The sequence below is a fragment of the Theropithecus gelada genome, chromosome 2 (genome assembly GCF_003255815.1).
Source record: "Theropithecus gelada isolate Dixy chromosome 2, Tgel_1.0, whole genome shotgun sequence".
Taxonomy (NCBI): domain Eukaryota; kingdom Metazoa; phylum Chordata; class Mammalia; order Primates; family Cercopithecidae; genus Theropithecus; species Theropithecus gelada.
This window is the reverse complement of record NC_037669.1, coordinates 77,445,559-77,465,510: the sequence shown is the minus strand read 5'-3', so window position 1 is coordinate 77,465,510 and position 19,952 is coordinate 77,445,559. Positions and strand designations below refer to the sequence as shown.

The 19,952-nt window shown below is 42.1% G+C and overlaps 1 protein-coding gene across 16 annotated transcripts in view; it reads right to left on the bottom strand.

Moving 5' to 3' along the window:
• CADPS (calcium dependent secretion activator) overlaps positions 1–19,952 on the bottom strand; it is a 489,640-nt gene that overhangs the window by 259,851 nt on the left and 209,837 nt on the right. For all 16 annotated transcript variants that reach the window (XM_025376721.1, XM_025376726.1, XM_025376718.1 and 13 more), the window contains one exon: positions 11,155–11,235. In XM_025376721.1, the coding sequence (XP_025232506.1) occupies positions 11,155–11,235 (81 nt within the window). The remainder of the gene's footprint in view (positions 1–11,154; positions 11,236–19,952) is intronic.

Sequence of the window (19,952 nt, the reverse complement as noted above, 5' to 3'; positions counted from 1 at the left end):
CTGGCTTAAAACAACAAAAGAAGAATATCCTAGGGGTAGACCCAGCTTTAGGAAAGGCTGGACACAGGGCTCAGGTGATATCACCCAACTGAGATTTTTGTTAAAATCTTGGGTTTGGTTCCTCTGGGGTGGCTTCACGCTCAGTTTGGCTCCCTTATTGTCACAGAAATGTTGCTAAAGATGTGAACTGTACAACATCACATCATGCTGTCTAATGGAAGAGTGAATATTTCCTCTTGTAATATGCAAGGAAGATGGAGGCAGTCTTTCATCCCCAAATTCTCACCCAAAGTCTAACTCATGTACATGTTCAATTGGCCATATTATTGGCCAATTTGTATGGCTGTGCTGATTTGCATAGGCATAGGTTATGCCCTGTGTCCTTGTGGCTGGGAGTAGAACTAAACCTAGATCCCATGGAACATGAATTGGTATGCCAATTTTGTGTGGCAAAAAAATAAGCTGCTAATACATGGGCATCTGAGTCAAGATGAACCAATTAATTCTATCAAGTGCCCAGTCATCAATCAGATTTACTCTGTCAAGCAGTTGAACTAGCCTGAGAGACATTGAGACTACAACTGCCTGGTAGAACTGAAACAGTAACATCTTACAGACTCAGGGTTGGCTGCCACACTGGATCAGGTCAAAGCAGAAGAAGACACTTAAAAAGAAGAGAGAGAAAGAAGTAGAGACAAAGAGAGAGAAGAAGTAATGGAGGTAGGGACTGAAGGAGGGAGGAAAAGGGAGAGAGAAGAAAAGAAAAGAAAAGAAGATGCTGTCTAGAGTTACAGAAAAGAACTCTGACTTTTATCATTTTCTAATTTCCACAGGCCTCGTTATTTCTCCTGTATGTTGGTTCCTTAAGAATTTATTTTTCTTTCAGTAATTCCCCCACCCACCAGTTAGTTAAAAGGGTTTTTCTTCCTTGCCACCTCACAGCTTCAGTCAAATACAGAGAGTGGTTCTTCTCCATAGAGCTTAGAGATGTCGTTGTGCTGGTCCAGTGCCAGTCTTCTTCCTACATGAAGGCTGTCATAAGTCTTGTTCCCCTCTCTCCCTACCTCCCTGCATAACTAACAGCCTTCTTGTCATCTTCCATATTTCAGCTTCAAAATTTCACTTCCCTGGGTTGGGTCCTCCTGTTGTACTTGCTAACTCACCTTCTTGGTAGCAGTTATTGAAATGGATTGAATGTTTGTGTCCTTGCATAATTTATATGTTGAAATCCAATCCTCAATGTGATGGCATTTGAAGATGGGCCTTGGGAAAGTGATTAGGTCATGAGGGCTCTCGTGATGGAATTAGTGCCTTTACAAAAGAGGCCTCAGAGAGCTGCTCATTTGTTCCTGCCAGCATGTGAAGACCTGGTAAAAAGACAGCTGTCTATGAATCAGGAAGTGGGCCCTCATCAGACACTGAATCTGATGGTGCCTTGATTTTGAACTTTCCAGCCTCCAGAACTGTGAGAAACAAATTTCTCTTGTTTATGCCAACTATGGTATTCTGTTACAGCAGCCTGAATAGACTAAGACACTTGCTATAATTATAATTAATGAATCAATTGTGAAATTTGTTTAATGTCTGTCTTTCATGCTGGGCAATGATTCAGGACCATATCTATCTTAATACTCCTGTTGAATTTTCTGTATCTAGCATAAAGTTTGACACATAATAAGTATTCAATACATATGAATTGAGTGAATGGATCAATGGCTTGTCAAAAATGTCCATATTAAATATCAATGTAGCTAAAATTCAGTTATGAGGGGGAGGTGGAGAGATGATAAATTAAGTTCTGGAAGAACACCGAGATTCTGCTTTTCTCTGTGAATAAATACAGGGGTCTGAAATCCACTCCACAACCTCACAGTACCAGTTCCTTCTGGAACTTCTTAGTATAATCACGTCCTGCTTTTAAGACTGGGCTCAGCCCACTGTGTGGTGCTTTCTGAACCCGCTGTGGGTGAATGTGAGAGAAGGAGCAGGATGGATGCTTCTGAAATGAGATGATAGGCTGATGATCTTAACAAGAGCTACTAATGATTCATCACAAAAGAATCTCAAAATTCATATTTCTCTAAAACTTCCTGTGCAGTGGCCTTGAAGTTTTATCATTCCTGGTCTTGATCAGGGACAAGTGTGAACCTCAGAACTTGGATATCTTTTATGCAAATCCATCAAGATGCCAGGACTTGGTTGCTGGGTCCCCATCACTTGGAAAACATTTACTGCCACATACACTGTGTATGGTACAGAGTTAGGCATTAGGGGGATCACGTTGAGAGGATGTAAACTATCTTCCTTGTGCTTACAGCTACTGGGGAGAAAGATCTATAATGGAACATCAAAGTAGGCACTGTAATGGAAGTATAACATGATGCAAATCCTTTCTGAGAGAATCAAGGGTGGCTTCCCAGAGATAGTGACCTTTGGGATGAGGGTCTGATGGATAAAGAAGAGTTTGCCACCAGGTTGAGTTGGCTGAGATAGGGTCACAGCTCTTTTTTCCTTCCCATGGAAAATACTATAGGCAACTATGAATCCAAGAAGGTCTATACAACTGTATATAGTTACACAATATTTCCTCATATTTTTTGGAGAGAGAAGGGAAGAGTGAGGTAGGTTAACTCTCTGGAGAGAGAAGGGAAGAGTGAGGTAGGTTAACTCATGGTCTGAGAGTAGTCCTTAGGCCCCATTAAAGGCTGTCATGGAGCAAAGTTTATATCCCAAGAGCTTGAAGCTCATTACACTGACCTGTATCTTGCCTCATGATACTGGGGCCAAAACCTCAGTGAACTTCATGGTATTTGGTGCGGGTGGGGGAACTTCGTAAGTGGGGAATTTCTGATTTTAATGCCAGTTGCTGGCTTGGTAGTTGCCAGGAGGATGAAGAAAAGAGCTAGTATTTGTGAAGTGGGTTCTTCTTGCTAATCAACTTTGAGAGACTCTTGTCAAGTGCAGTTCTTTCTATCACAACTTGTCTTAGGGACTCACTCAGTGCCTTTTAACTCCACAGTCCTGAGATTTCTGAGGAGACCCAGTGGTTATAGATACCACCATGCTGACTGAGAGTTAGCTCCAGCAAATTCTATCTAGCAAAATATTGGAAAAATCCAAAGAATGATCACTCGTCCCAGAACTTGGACAGTTCCTAATGACACCATAAAAAGAGGCTCATAAAAACTGAAGTCTGCAAGGAAAACAAGGAGATTTTTCTGGTCCAAGTACTTAAGCCTTGGGAAGAAATAGCATTCTATCAATCCAGGCTGAGGTTCTTGAGTGGAGCTTTTCAGTGGCAGACCCATTACAAACACATTTCAAAGCTGAAGTTGTGCCAAAATAAGGAAAATACAGTCGTCCATCTCTATTGCTACTTTTTCAAGCACAAAAATAGATTAGCCTTGACAGAAGAATTGTTTATTCATATTGCTTTATGAGAAACATAGCGTATGGGTGGGCAAATTCCTCCAAAAAAAAAAATCTGCTGGCCATTTATTTTTGTTTTGGCCTGATAAGATTCCTCAATGGAGATAGCCTCCCAAGGACAATTCCCACTAGGGTTATTTATGCTCTGAGAGATTTTGGAACATCTTGAAAAATAGCATTTGAAAGTTCTAATGCTTCCCTTAGCTATTGGCTTTTCTTTTTTGGTTTTGGATTTTTACCCAGAAAGGATGAATGGGGTATGTGTAAATGATGACAAGCCTGCCCCCACTCAGAGTGAGGTTCCCTATAGACCCCAAAGGCTCAGATGACAAAAGCTGGTGGGTGATCAGAAGGAGGAATGTGACAGAAGGGCCCACGCTAGACACTGGAGCTCACTGACAGTGCTGCAGCTATTTAATCCAATATCTCAGACACTTCCTGGGCTTCTGTCATGTGTCAGGTGGTATGGCTGTCACTGGAGATGGAAAAGCCAGCCGAGAGGTGATGGTATGGGGGGCATGCCAGAAAATGACCAGTTAGTGACACATGAAGTAACAGAGGCGTGCAGGGTACAAGGAGGGCACCAAGGAACTCATCCAGTCCATGACAGTGAAACAGACTCGACCCTGAATGCTGGGTCTGCTGCTTACTAGCTTTGTAAGTTTGGACACATTTCTTCACCCATCTGAATTTTGGTTCCCACATTTGAAATGAGGACAATAAACCTCATAGAATGATTGTGAAAAGTGAGAGATCATAACATGAATACGTTTTGATCACTGACACACACAGCCTCTCTTTATACACACACACATACACACACACCCCTTGCAAGCACTATGCTACTTACCATCACCACTACAAACAACAATACTACTAATAATGATGGTGCCTACAGTAAAGATAATAATGGTAGTTGGCACTTACTGAGTGCTAACTATGTGCTGGACACTAGGTGAAACACTTTACATGCTTTATTTTACCTCGTCTAACCCTTCCAACAACCCACTGATGCCCATGCTGCTATTTATCCCTATTTTTTGGAAGAAAATGAGGCAGAAATGTTAAGCAATAATTAGTAGAGTTAACCTTGAAACCCAGCAGAGTTTTTGTTCTTAGCCATGATAGGATAAGGCAGAACTATCTGGCTCCAAATGTCTATAGAGCTAAGGCGACTCTAGAGGTTCTCTCTGCATGGTGCACCATGTATGCATCGCCTCATTTCATAGTGGTCAGCAGAAGGCTGGTGACAGCTGAGTCCTCCACAGCAATGGCCGTTCCACCATTGCCCAGCCAATGTGCACTGTGTAGGGTTAAGCACAGGGAGTAATGAGGATGGGGCCAGCAGACTAAATGAGAGAAAGAGGTCTTGGTATTAATTTGTCAAAGTCGGCATCACAGACATTAAAAGGCACTTTGGGCTCAGGCATTATAGTTTTCTAGGCTAGCTTATTTACCCAAGTGGTCTTACTTCCTCAGCTTTTATAAACTGGATGGAATTCTTTTCACTTGAACAAGCTTCGGAGGACCTCCCTGGCATTTATATTTTTCCATGAGCTCAGGTTTCCCTGGATTTTTAGCTACTGACAAAGGCCAGAGTCAAAGAGGGGCTCCCTGCACACATGTTTTTTTTTTAACTTTTCAGGCAACAAAGTGAAATAAATTCCTACTGTGTACTGGACATTTACATTACTTCATAACACAGCACGAATGTCACGTCCAACATTATAAGTTGGGGGTTAGTATCTTTCTCTGGTAGGAGAGGATTCCATTTGCATCTGATTTCTGGCAATGTGTGGAACAGAACTTTTCCATCAGAGAAATATTTGGATATTATTTCTTATTGATATTTGCAATAGGGCCAGGATAGGAGCTACTAATTGTGCTCTGCATGGAATAGGGGTCTAAGTGGCATTTCCATATTTAAAACAATGGCTTGAAGAACCAATGGTGTTTTACATCTAGACCTCTGCCACTGACACTACAAAAACTGTATGATTTGTCTAAAATAATTAGCTCAAGAATTTTGGAATTTTACACTAAAATTCGGCCAAAAGAACTGGCAAATATCACAGCAGCACTAATGCCACAATCTGTCTGCTTAAGCTCAAATGTCAACTTTTGATCACACAATTTAAATAACTTAGACTTAATTCCTGGGTGAAATTTGGGAACACTTTAATATCAACATGAGAGGATTTGGGAAAATGTTTGAGCAGGGATTACTAAGTCTTTTCTACCAGCTTTTAAAAAATGCATTCATATCTCTTTCTGGAACTTTTAAGGCAGCATGACTGATGTTCACAGTGAGACAGTCTCAGTCTGATGTTCTTGTGCAGCCGTCTCTGTCTGATGATTCGTGAGATGCTGGTGTGATTGAATTGAAAGATTACAGTGCAAGGTCGTGGGTGAGGGAAAGTCAGCTTGCTCTTGCCTCCCTTCCCTCCTAGGAAGAGAGGACAAACATGTCTTTCAGTGGAAATATGTGATGATGAGGATGCTACTGGCAAAATAACCAGGGTCCCTACAATATCTTTCCCAGATTCTAAAAAAGAATCAAAGTAGAGAGGATTCTGAGTTCTAGGAGCCAAATCTGCCTAACGCTGCTGCTTCATTTGGGCTTCTGGATAAGCTGCAGGGAACACACAACAACTTCTAGTGGAGAAAAGAAAGCAGTTTCCAGGAGGGGGAACCAGCAGGGAGTGAAGAATGGTGGGGAGTCCTGTCCTGGAGTAAATTCCTGCCTCTCTTCTGAGGATTCTAAGAAATAGCATGAAACGTGGAATTAGACAACTCAGTTTTCTGCGTACTAGCTGTGTGAACTTGAACATATGTAAACTTCTTGATTTACTTGTACTTGGGAGAATTAATGCAATGCCAAAGATTGTTCATCACGGGTCTAAATGAGATTTTATGTGAATTGCACAGCCACTGTCTGACTGACACATTTAATAAAGGACTGATTAGCAGAGAGAGAGGTCAGGATGAGGCAAGGTAAAAGCCTGGGTAAAGGGCATAATGGATCCTTGGATTGGCATGAGGAGGAAAGTGAGGGCCTATATTTGTGAAGATATTTTGTAATGATAGTATGCATACTGGTTAAGAGTGCAGACTCTGGCCATTGAGTGACCCTGGTCAGATTCTCTAATGTCTCTGCCTTAGCCTCCTCATCTGTGAAATGGGGATAATAACAGCATCTTTCTCATTAAGTTGTTGGAGGGTTAGATTCTCAAATGTAAAATGCTTAAAGAAGTATCCGGTACATAGGAAAACACTAGGTAAGTGACAGTTATTACTATTGGGTACACCTGGAGTGTTTCCGCATTCATAATGTCCACTCCACCTACAGTCCCACTTCTTCCCACCCTCACCCTAAATGATATATCCCCAGCATCCATATATTCAACAAGATCTTCACCCCTTTTCCACAGTGGATTGGTTAACTGCACCAGGGGTTGGCCCTTGAACCAAGTTGGGCCAGTGAGAGTTCTGATTCTTAGCATTGTGAATTTGCAGTGGATAAGAAAGAAATGATAATGAATGTGACACATGGAGATGGGAGATGCAGAGAGAGTCCTGATCACTCTGCGTGTCCTGGTTGTTCTTTCCTGGGCTCTGGCTGTAGTTTCTCTGCAGGCTCTGTGAAGTACTCCTCCATCTTTGATCTCCTCTTTTACATAAGCTTTCTTGAGTTGGTGCCTCTTATTTGCAATCAAAAGTGCTCTACCCATCTTTTAATTCAGAGAACAGAGTGAATTACATATGATGGATGACATCTATATCTAGGAATTTCTGGTTATGATATTTACAGGAGCTGACGTTCAGCCATATGGGTTGAATTGCACATCCTCACGAAAATTCACTGATGCTGGAAATAGAAAAATCGGGGCATGCTGAAAAGAAGCAGAGGTGCTTTGTCTCAATATCTCTTCATGAACTAGCCAATATCTGAGATCTTGATATTTTATTTAACATTTAGTGGAGGAGATATTTCACAATTTTCATCAGTATTATCCAGGCTGGTTTAGGCAAGGGGAGAATTTATTTTTCTTGGGATCTGACTAAACTGAGGGAAAAGCAGGTACACGGCTGAAGATTAAGAATAATTAGAATCAGGGACTTAAACGGATGTCCTCAGGATTAAGGGCTCCTTGACATCTCAGTGTAGACTCTGTCTCTGTTTCTATGTGTTGGTTTTATTCTCTCATCATCTTTTCCCTATATGGAAGAATTGAATATTGCTACAGGTATCTTTCTACCACTGGAAGACAACAGCCTTACTGACTCACAGTCCACAGGCCCTACGGAGGGATTCATTGGTTTAGTTTGCATCAAGTTTCCATTTCTGGACCAATCACGTGTGGCCAGGGCAGGCTGGAAACTGTGACTGGTCCCATTTGGGTGAAGAAGAGCTCACTCCAGGACCAGTTAGCTATAGCAAGGGGGCCACTGGCATGAATGAACATTGCAGAAGAGAGTCAATTTCTGAAAGAACAGGAGACAGTAGAGGGCACTCTATCTCATAGAAACCCTCAATACCCTATACAAGGACCCTCTGAATATACTGAAATCATTTTCCATGCTCTGTAAATAATAATCAAGATCTACTTTAATTGCCTACTTCATTGTCTAAGAATGCTTAGTTCTAAATTGTTAAAAATATCTCATTTAGCTTCAGAATACTTAGTGGTGGGAGTTGGGGGAGAGAGTTCTTTGATTTACCATTCAGAGATAAGCATCTTGGCTCATCTACGGTCTATTAAAAATTAAAATTACCCTAACACCAGTTTCTTAAATTAACATGTTAAGCCTTAAAGTAAACAAAGCAACTAAATGAAAGGCGCCATGAGCTTGTTTTTGAGGTGTGTGTGATTTTTGTTTAGATGGGATGAATACTTATTAGTTGGAAATATACTCGTTCTCTAAAAGGTAGATGAATAGACCAAATGACCTCCATTTTCTGGATAATCCACCAGTAGAAAACATTTTTACAGGAGAAGTAAATTCTAAAGCTTTATTAATGTTTACCCTCACATTAAGTGGGATTTTAAAACATAACCTTTTATAATACTTTTAGCCAAATCCATAAGCGCATACTATTTTTAGCCACCAGGCTGACTGGATTATAAACTTTAAAGATGTCCAAAAACAAGATGCAAAACATTTCAGTAAAACTGCTTAAGCACAGGGGGATTTCGATGCTTCTTGGACTCTCTCTGGCTTCTCCTCCAGTAGGATCCTTTCCTATACCTCCAAGTCCAGAGAGACCTCTTTCCATAAAGAGAAAAGCTCTACCCTGTGCCCACCCTCCCTGCTGTTTCTAATAACCCCCACCCTCATAGGCACACAGGGCCTGTGAATACAGTAGGAATCAGCAGGAGCCTGTTGCTATTTACAATTTTTATATGTTATTATTCATGGATTTTTTGGTATTAATTATAGTTTAAAGATACTTTACTAAAATATTGCTTATTTTGATTACCGGAGGTCTGCTTAAATTTTGCACCTAAGAGAAGCCTGGTGCCAGCCCTGATATTCAGACAGACTTGAGCTTAGGGTGTGGCACAACCTCTTTGCTGGTGCCCAGCAGGTTTAACCTGGACTTCCCCATCTCTAAACCAAGAATGATAACTGAAATATCCTCGGAGGGCTGTTTTGAGGATTGACTGAGTTGGTACATGTGAAGCATTTAGCATGCTAGACACAGAATCAGCACTCAACTAATATGACTGGCATGACTACTATTAATAATATCACAGGTGGCAGGGATAGCAATAATGGTAGATAACATTTAGCTGTAGTCATCAACAGTAAGACATAACCTCAACCCTTGAGGAGTTCAATATACTGGGAGACTCAGACATGTAAACGAATGATCACCATTCAATGAGCTGCTATAATAAAGGTTGATATGCAGTCTGACGAGAGCACAAAGGTGGAAAGGACTAACTGCTAAGCTCTTAGAGAAGGTGTTTTAAGTCAGGTACTGAAGGCTGAGTAGGTGAGTTTGCTAAGTGGAGGGGAGAAAAATGGTTACTCCAGATTGAGACACCAGTGGGTATAAAGACACCAAGCCTGGAAAGGGTCTGATATATTCGGAGGAAAACATTCTCTGTGGTTGGACTGGTGAGTTCTGGTGGGAAAGTTGTGCAAGGTGAGGCTAAATGAAAGGGTAGAGTCTGTTGGTTAAGAGTCTTGAATATCATTCTAAAGAGGTTAGATTTTGTCCTGGGAGCAATGAGGGAATCTATTGAAGGATTTTGAGGTTCTGTTTTGAGATGTTTTTTTTTTTTTTTTTTTTAAATTTATTATTATTATACTGTAAGTTGTAGGGTACATGTGCATAACGTGCAGGTTTGTTACATATGTATACTTGTGCCTTGTTGGTGTGCTGCACCCATCAACTCGTCATTTACATCAGGTATAACTCCCAATGCAATCCCTCCCTCCGCCCCCCTCCCCATGATAGGCCCCGGTGTGTGATGTTCCCCTTCCCGAGTCCAAGTGATCTCATTGTTCAGTTCCCACCTATGAGTGAGAACATGCGGTGTTTGGTTTTCTGTTCTTGTGATAGTTTGCTAAGAATGATGGATTCCAGCTGCATCCATGTCCCTACAAAGGACACAAACTCATCCTTTTTTATGGCTGCATAGTATTCCATGGTGTATATATGCCACATTTTCTTAATCCAATCTGTCACTGATGGACATTTGGGTTGATTCCAAGTCTTTGCTATTGTGAATAGTGCTGCAATAAACATACGTGTGCATGTGTCTTTATAGCAGCATAATTTATAATCCTTTGGGTATATACCCAGTAATGGGATGGCTGGGTCATATGGTACATCTAGTTCTAGATCCTTGAGGAATCGCCATACTGTTTTCCATAATGGTTGAACTAGTTTACAATCCCACCAACAGTGTAAAAGTGTTCCTATTTCTCCACATCCTCTCCAGCACCTGTTGTTTCCTGACTTTTGAATGATCGCCATTCTAACTGGTGTGAGATGGTATCTCATTGTGGTTTTGATTTGCATTTCTCTGATGGCCAGAGATGTTTATATATGAGTTTTAGCATGGCAACTGTGTGCAGGATGGATAGAAAATGGGGGAATTGGAGCCAGGGATACCCATTAGGAGGCTATTGTAACATCCAGGTGCTGAAGATGAGGGCCTGGATCAAAGCACCAGTAGTAGGGCTGGAAAACAGTCAAGAGATCTGACCCACATTTAAGAGGCAGTCACTGGAGGCAGGGTGGCTGATTGAGTGTGGAACATTGCAGGGAGGAAGGAGAAATTGACAATGGCTAGGAGGTTTCATCCACAGCGATTGGGTAAAGAACACGAGAAGAGGAGTAAATATAGTTACGTGTGTGGGGTGGGAGGAAGAAGACAAGGAGCTGGCTTTTGAACACATTCAACCTGAAATGCCAGGAAATGTTTAAGTGGAAATGTTCAGTAGACTGTTGGAACTATGAGTTTGGAACTCAGAAGGAAGGTTGGAGGTCTGAGCTTGGGTATTCACTGGAGCATAGGAAATGCATGAGGTATCTCTGGGAGAGCTTGCCTTGAGAAAGGAGGGTTGAAGGCCCAGTGAGGGTGATTGTCCTCATCTTTCCTCCTCTCTGCTTCTCAGCTTTATCCTTTAGAGGCTGTCAATAATCAGTGAGCTTCCTGAATGGGACTTTGGCCTGGACCCCAGCAAACAACCCCGATGTCTCCTTACCCTGGCTATTTGGTCTGCCATTTGTAGACGTCCATCCAGCTCTCGTCTGATCTGGGCTGCTTGCTCGTCTGGATTGTCCAGCTGCACAAAAGCACAGACATTGAGACTTTCAGTTTGGGTCACAAATGCCAATAAACTCAGGACATTCCATTTTACACCCCCTGCACTGTGCTCCATGGATATATTTCAGTTACAAAAAAATTCTTGTAACCGACAAATCCAGTCTGAGTGAAATCCCAAGTTAATTCTTCTAGGCAGAGCATGATGTGGTAGGCAGTTGCTAAGACAGGCATTTGAATGACCTTGAAAAAGAATCATGAATCTCTTCTGAATTGTTAGGGAGCAGTGTTTCTAATGAGGACCCAATGCACACTTCTTTTTGGCCCAATGAAGAAAGTGCTTACACGGCAGATGTACAAGGAAGGAGATGGGAATATAACTATTAGAAATGTCAGGAGCAGACATAGTGCATATCCCCAGTGCACACATGACACGGGTCCAGCCGTTCTCCACCTCTGGACCATGGAAGATTAATAAGTCATTGCATTCCTTCTCTTTGAACCCTGAGACCTCAACCAGCCCTCCAGATGGCTACTTCCAATCAGCTGGTGTTGATATCTAAGTTGAAATCTATTCCTGTCCTCCCTGATGATGAGAGCTATTTGGATAAAAAGATCAGAACACCCGGGCACAAGTAGGCCTGGACAATTCCCTAACTTCTCTGTTTTCAGTTTTTTCTATCTAAAGAAAAAGGGGTCAGTTATGTAGTCTTCATCCCTTTTACATATTTCTATGACTCTTAGAAAGGACTAGCAGACATTTCTGTAAAGGGCCCTATATTCAAAACTTTAGGCTTTGAGGGTCATAAGATCTCTGTTGCAATAAATCGACTCCTCCCTTGCAGATGAAAACAGCACTAGACAATATGTAAGTATAGATAATATATAAGTGAATGTAAGGGCTGTAAGTGAATGAGACCCACTGTATTCTAATAACATTTTATTTACAACAGGTAGCAGGCCATAGTTGCTCATTTCCATTTTATGAGTTGAAACTATTATTTTCAAGCAAAGCTACCATCATCTTTCAAGTTGTATTGAGTCTGCTTATTCAGCAAATTATATTTTATTCACAGAAAAGTTTACTAAGGAGCAGTGGCATTCAAATAAATTGGTTCTCATTCCTCTTTTTAGTATATATTAATTCAAAACAAAAAGTAGCATAAGAAATATGTGAGTTTTCTAAGTCCCTTTCTTCTAAAATCAATTTTAGAAGAACGTTTTAAGCTCCCTGCCTACAAAAAAAAAAAAAAAAGATTCTCACCTATGCTGTGAAATGATATAGCAAATAAGTTATTTGGAATATGATATAAACAATAACACTAGAAAATGTATGGTCATACTTTTGAAGCATCATGATTAATCTTCTTTGGTTTATTTTATGAAACATATTGAAAATCCATCTGGCTTTACACTGTACATTTTAATCACCCTGTTCAATTCAGGAACCGCCTCACTTTATCTTCCCCTTTCCACAGTTTGGGAGAAGGACTATTCCTCAGATCATGAAAACTAGATTGCAGCATTTGGCTAAGTATTCTAAGGCAGCATTTTCCAAAGGGTGTTCTGTTACAAAGTCTTTGAGAAACTCTGCAGTAAGAAAATTTGTTAGACTTTGACCAACTCAACTATTTATTTTTTTTCCCCCAAGATTGAGTCTTGCTCTCTTGCCCAGGCCGGAGTGCAGTGGTGCGATCTCAGCTCACTGCAACCTCTGCCCCCTGGATTTAAGCAATTCCCCTGCCTCAGCCTCCTGAGTAGCTGGGATTACAGGTGTACACCATCGCACCCAGCTAATTTTTGTATTTTTAGTAGAGACAGGGTTTCACCAGGTTGGCCAGGCTCGCCTGCGAACTCCTGACCTCGCGATATGCCTGCCTTGGCCTCCCAAAGTACTGGGATTACAGGTGTGAGCCACTGTGCCTGGCCCCAATGCAACCATTTTTAAACTGAAGCTAGAATTTTCATTTTTTTTTTTTTTTTTTTTTTTGCATAATGCTCATAGAACATGAGTTGGAAATTCTATTCTAAACAAACGTAAAACACACCACCCAAAAGCAGTCACATGACTGACCAGTGGTCCATCCCAATAACCACTTGTTGACAGATACACACACGTGGGAAATACAGTGTCCTCAGTGCTGTTTTTAGGCTCCAATGAACTGCATTTCTTTTTTTTCCCTTGGGAAGCCCAAGAGTTCTTCAGCTCTAAGTGCAAATCCACTGGGAACACTCAGAAATGTCTTGTTCAAAACACATATGCAAATGAAACATTCAACTGTTTCACTGGGAAGCAGCAAAATGATTTGGTTATTGGCTAAAGTTGGTTAACAGCTAAATGATTTGATTAGGAGAATTTCATCAGAAGATACGGTGCTCATACAGGTTAAAACAGAAGCGGTAAAATACAGCCCAACAGAACCAGTTCCATTACTAAATTTTCCAGAGGCATTTGGGTTTCTCCTACTGGATCATAGAAGGCACTGGAAACAGCAGAAAATGCTGGTAATGAAGATGAGTAGGCAAGGTCTACATTAAGCTTAATTTATTCTTTTATTCATTAGTTCACTACTTTACTCATTCATTCATTAAATTTTTATGGAATATCTGGATATGTCAAGATATTGGAATAAGAAAGGAACAAGTCCCTGACTCCATGGAGCTTAAATCCAGCAAGAACAGACAAGATTTGGGCATAAAGAAGAAGGGATTAGCATTTATTGATGCCTGTACCAAACACCAAATACCCTATGACCTGTTTACAGCCTTTTCTAACGGGTACCAAGAAACAGAGGCTAATGTGCATTCACACATGAAAAAGGATTCTGGGGTGAGGAAATGAAGATTCCTCTTGAAAATTAGTAATATGTCAGCATAATCAAGACTTTGAGAAATTCTAGAGTAAATAATTGTTTTTAACTGCATTTAACCTTGTCTTTTACACAGTTATTCCACCAAAAATCAAACATTCCACAGAGCAGTTTGAAAAATTCCACATGTGAAACAACAACTTTGTAAGGTTGGTGTCATTATCCCGATTTGACAGATGAGGAAACCGAGTCTTGGTAAGGTAGAGGAACATGCCCCAAATCACACATCTGGTTAAGTGGTACTAGTCACCTGAAACCAAGTCTGCTCTGCCTCAAACTGGAACTCTTGCTCTGCATTATGCTGGCTTCATACTTAAGTGCCTTGTTTGGTTTTTCTAATTGATCCTGACAGTTAACCAGCTCAGCAACCTCGCTTTGTTCCTTGTAGACACGTGCCAGTTTTACCCATAGAGCCACCACTGGGGGCAGAGAAATGTCAACCCTCTGTCATTTCTTTTGGAGAGGCTGTAGCAGTGCTGGATTCCTTCCTAAGAAATAATAGCAATGGGTGTGTCCTTATCCTGGTTGTGCCACTTAGTAGCTGTGTGACCTTGGGCAAGTTACTTAACCTCTCTGTGCTCCAGCTCTTCTCATCTGAATAATCAGGTTAATGAGACCCGAGGTTGTCATGAGAATCAACGGAGACAATGGATATAAAGTGCTCAGTCCATGGCTTGTCATGCAGCAAACCCTCATGAATGGTGGCTGCTGCTCCTTGTGTTGTTATTTTAGAGCAGTCCATGTTGGCTGCATTTCTGACATGGGCCACAATGGGGCGTCAAAGGTTCAGAAGAGAAGGCACCAGATGGGACAGTGTCCCTCACTGGCGTGAATGTGGGGTCTCGGTCTGACAGTCTGTGCAGCAGAAATTATGTGATCAGAGGCTCCCATTTCTTGACAAATTTCCCTGGCTTTTCTGTCGCCTACTTTCTCTGGGGTCAAGTCCCCTTGCTCTGTTAGACTTTAATTAGAAGGAGTGACCAGAAGGCGGCCACTGCTGCCTGACAGCTAATGATCTGAAGAGAGGATGAAAAGGGAAATGCAACTGAAGCTCCCTAAAATAGCTTGGCATGATAGAGAAGGCCATCCTCGCGTGAGGAGCTTGACAGCTCCACTGTATGAAATCCCAAAATATAAAGAGAAATCAAGTAATTACCTTTTCAAGGACTGGAAAGAAAAAGTTAGAGAGTGAGCTTCCATGGAAACGAGGTTCTGTTTATTGCGCTGGTCTTTTCCACTGAGGAAAGGAAAGATCAGCTGGAGAACCGAGCCAAGGGCAAGCCTTTCACGTTGACAGCTCATTAGGGTTCAAAAATGTACATGTGCATAAAGGCTCTTTACCTAATTAGACAAATAATCTTCCTACTAGAAGAGGTCAAGCAGAGGCTGTGTGGTTGTTTTGACTTGTCAGTCAAGCAAAGGGAAATATTTCCTTGGGCTTTTCCTTTAAAGTGATGGAGAACTAAGCCCAGCACTGCATAAGTATAGACACGTATTGCCTGAGCCATCAGTTCAAGCCTACCAGAGGCAACTGTCTCTAGCTCAGGGGTGGTGCTCTTTCATCAACACAGAGATGAAAACTCTGTCCTGTCATTGTAGGGCCAATTTAAACACAGACTTGAGATATAGCAGAGTGGAGTTGCTCCCTTGCAACCTTGTCAAGTTTCTTAACCTCACCACGCCTCAGTTTCCTCATCTGCAGAGTGGACATCATTTTATCTTGCATAGCTATCTGAAAGGACAAAAAGACAAAATGTGCTGCATTGTCCAAGGGAAGTTAGACCGACTTGGTTCCAATCTTGGCTTTTTTTTTTTTTTTTTTTTTGCAATTTCCTTACTGACAGGATTGAACAAGCAATTGAACGTTTCTGAGCCTCAGTTTCCTTATCTGTAACACTGGGAAAAGATACCTACCCTGGCATGTTATGAGGACTAAGTCGGATGATACACATTCAAAGCACCCAGTGAGGTAGGTGTTGGCACATAGAGGTCCTGCAGTTTAGAAAAGTTCATAGAGTTATCCCCTATTTTAGAATGGGGAGTCACCAGATGTTAATTCTCCTCCCTGCCTTTACGGTTTATGAAAGAAATCAGACCAGGGTGGGGAACCCTGGAACCCTGGAATGAATGTTAGGAACCTGTGTTCTGATCCTTAGTCTGCCTTTAGCTGTGGGATCTTGAGCCAAAGTTGTGACCTCTCTATGTGCAGTCCCTTCATCTGAGAGAAACAACAAGGTTTCAGCTATTATGTTTCAGGATTATCTGAAAAGCCTAGACTGGTATTTCCCAAAGTTATATTCTAGGAAATATCAGTGCTGCAGGTTCTCTAGATCCTCGATGAGAAAGGATTCTGTGGTCAAATAAAGTCTGGAAACTCACTCTATCCCATTCCTGGAGACACACAACACACACGAGTAAGAAATCCTACACCAAGGCAACCTCATGCAGCCCCACATTCCCAAAAGGATCTGATCATGTGTTCCCAGGAACACATTCTGGAATGTGCTCGCCGAGGCAATTTTCCTGTGTGCTTCATTTTCCTCATGTCTGAAGACAGATTTTGGGGGTGGGGGGAGACAGGGAGGAAGCAATCCCACTATGCAAATAGGTCTATGTATCAGCAAAAAAGAATTCACACCTGGGAATGCCCTGTCTGACCTCCAGGGTGATGAAGAAATTGTCACAGGTCCTGGGCCTGGAGTCTCCTCATTAGCTTCAGAGGCCTTGGAGAATTGGCCTTGACAGCGCACCTGGGAGACATCCTTGGGTACCAGCTACCTCCGGGGATGCCTGAATTTTCTGGTGCTCCTGTGCTAATGATGATAAGGAGGCAACTTCAACACTAGACTCTTCCAAAGTCATCAGTGTCGCTGCCAAGAGGCAGCCTTCGGTCAACCAAAGAGAGGATGTGATTCAAATACATAGAAAATGTAAACAGAAACAGGCAGATTACTTTATGCATTATTTGAATAATGGTTCTGTTTTCTGGAAAAATCTATCGTTCTCAGCCTCGGAGTAAATGAACCAACTTCGGTCTCAGGACTAAAGTAATTAGTGATCCAGACTGGCTGGAAGGATTTTCAGGGATAATGTAGTAACCTCAGACTGGGGGTGTGGCCCCCTGCTGAGCTCTACAGCCTTGTCGGGTACTACATCCTCCCTCAGTATGTTCCACTGGATACTTCGCTCAGGCTTTTGGGAGGGCTAGCTTTCTCCTGCTGCCAGGTTTTTGCACAGGCTGTTCCTGATGCTTGGAGCACTCTTCCTTACCTCTCCCTTGACTGGTAACCCTTTCTTATCCTTCATCCTTCAGCTTTGCAGCAACTCTGCTCTGCTCTCCAGATTTGAGAATTTCTCCTGTCTTTCCTTATAATTAAGCACCTTTTCCTTTCCCTTACTAACATATATCACCACATAATTTACATGTACTTATGTGATTTGATGTTTGCCTACTAGGCTGTAAGCTCCATAAGGGCAGGGATGGGTGTTATTTTGCTTACCTCTGGATCCCTGGTACCTCCTTATGTAGGTGCTACTTGTACATTACAGTGGCAAATACAGAGTGGGCTCTGGGTAAATGCCTGGCAGATGAATAAAATGACTGCATGACTGGCTACAGGACTGAGTTAATCAGCTGTGACCCAAAAAGGGAGAATGACCTACCCACAGTCGCGCAATGATCAGTGAGGGCTGGGACCAAATTCCCAATCAACTCACTTCTACCTTGCTCTGTATTGCTGCCTAGTGGCTGCGTTCCAGCAAGTGCCATTGTCTGCAGAAACCGGTGAAGACTGAACTTTGCTGGTCTATAACCAGTCTCTTTCCTGATTAAATCTTTCCTTATTCTGGGCTTTGGGGGTGGAGACAGGGGTCTCTACAAGCAGCTGCAGTGCAAGCCACTTGCTGACCTGGGTTTAGCTCAATCTGTTCACTTTGTTTTCTCTCTACTTCCCAGTGTGCCCCCTGGGTTCCCAGGGATTAGTGTCTGAGATGGAGGCTGCCAAGAGCCACTGCAGAGGAGGGTGGAGGCACCTCCCCACAAAGCACTCCCATCAGCTGGCAGGGCCCTCCTTTCCTCCACAGTCCCATGTTTTTTTATCCTCCTTCAGAGACAAGCTGCTCCAGCAAATGCTGCCTTCCTGGTGCACTGCAGTCTGGAAAGTTACAGCTGGGACAGTGTCAGTTCCCAACCAGGAGATGGGGGTGCCCAAGCTCCTGCCACAAGACTGCGCTGGGGTTTGAACTGTGGCTGTTTTGCAGCATTCAAGGCCTGGCTGCTGCCTCCAAATTCCTTCCTCTTGTCTCCTAAAGCCTGTCTCTTGTGTGTCCACCTTTAATGTAGAGCCTGTAAAATACGGTCAGCAGGTGCCCCCACTCCACTGTCCAGGTTCAAATCTTTGCCTTTCCAGTTTAAAGCTGAGCAATCCTAGGAAAGTGATTGGACCTCTCTGAGCCCTAGCTTTTATTTTTTTTTCTTCAACTCTTTTAACTCTAAAATGGGAATAATAATGATAATACCTACCTCACAGGATCGATAAGAGATTAAATAAAATGGATGGGTATGACAATTAGCAGAGTTCTTGGCATGCAGTCACATTCAGTAAATCTTAGCAGCCATTAGTCCTTGGCATTCCACAGCCTGCATATATTCTCCCTTACACAAATTCTGATTCTGTAGCACTTAAAGTAGTATAACAGATTTCCTCCCCTTTTGGGTAAGAAACCAAGCTTTAAAAGGTTAAGTAGTTTGCCTGTGGTTTCAGAGATAATTAACTTGAGATAGAGGGAATAATCCTTAGAAAAAAAAATCATAGATTTCAGAATCAGAAAACCTTGAGATCTAATGTTGCCTGTGACACATACTCACTGTGTGATCAGGGCCAGATGCTTAACCTCTTGGAGCATCTATAGCTGCAGCACTAAAATAATAACCTCAAAGGACTATTGTAATGATGACAATAAATATTCTCAGACAGCAGAGGTTCAATACATTGTAGGTGTACACAACTCTATTATGACTACTGGAGGAGAATCTGATGAAATCTGCAGCCTTGCCATCCATCCGAGTCTTCACTAAGGGCTCTGTTTCAGGGTTATTTGTAGAAAGAACATGGAGTTTGGTCTCCCATGCAGTCAATTACATTCTGTTTTTACAAAAAATCATCCAAGGAGATGATACTACCTAATTTGTGGAAGAGCTAAAATAAGATCATTTGTGTCTTTCTTTATCATGCCTTATTTCCTCTCCAAGAGAAGACCTTGGGTAGGTCAAAGTTTCCATTTTGAACAATGTACTTCTCCTTGATTGCAAAATGCAGGGTTTAGCTCCCAAGTTTTGCCAGCCAATGACAACCCTGCCTGCATTTGAGTCACCAGTTTTATGTCTTTGCTGGCTTCTGGCAATGCAGCAAATATAACCCAAGAGCCCCAAATGCAGCAATTTTCTGAGCAAGCAGCAAATAAATACATTAAAAAAAAAAAAAACCCAAACAGAAAACCAATCCAGTTCTTTATGATCCTGTAGTGCTCAACCAGTCTTCCCCATCTTCCCCGCAGTCCTGAAATGACCTCCCCTCTTTTTCTACTATTTCAAGTCTGATGTGTCATTCAGAATTTGGCTTCAGGCCTTTCTTCAAGAAGCCCTCCTTGATTACTTTAGACAGGCATCAACCCACTTTTATAGGAATTGCTAGCAAGCTTTCTATGTGTCCTATGCCTTAATTCTCTCTTCCACTCCAGAGCAGCCATAGCAGATGGTAGTCAGAGACCCAGGAGCTGGAAACAGATCTGGCTTCAAATCCTTGCTCTGCCACTTTCTAGCTCTGTGACATTGGACAATCTACTAAGCTCTCTCTGTCTATGGCCTTAT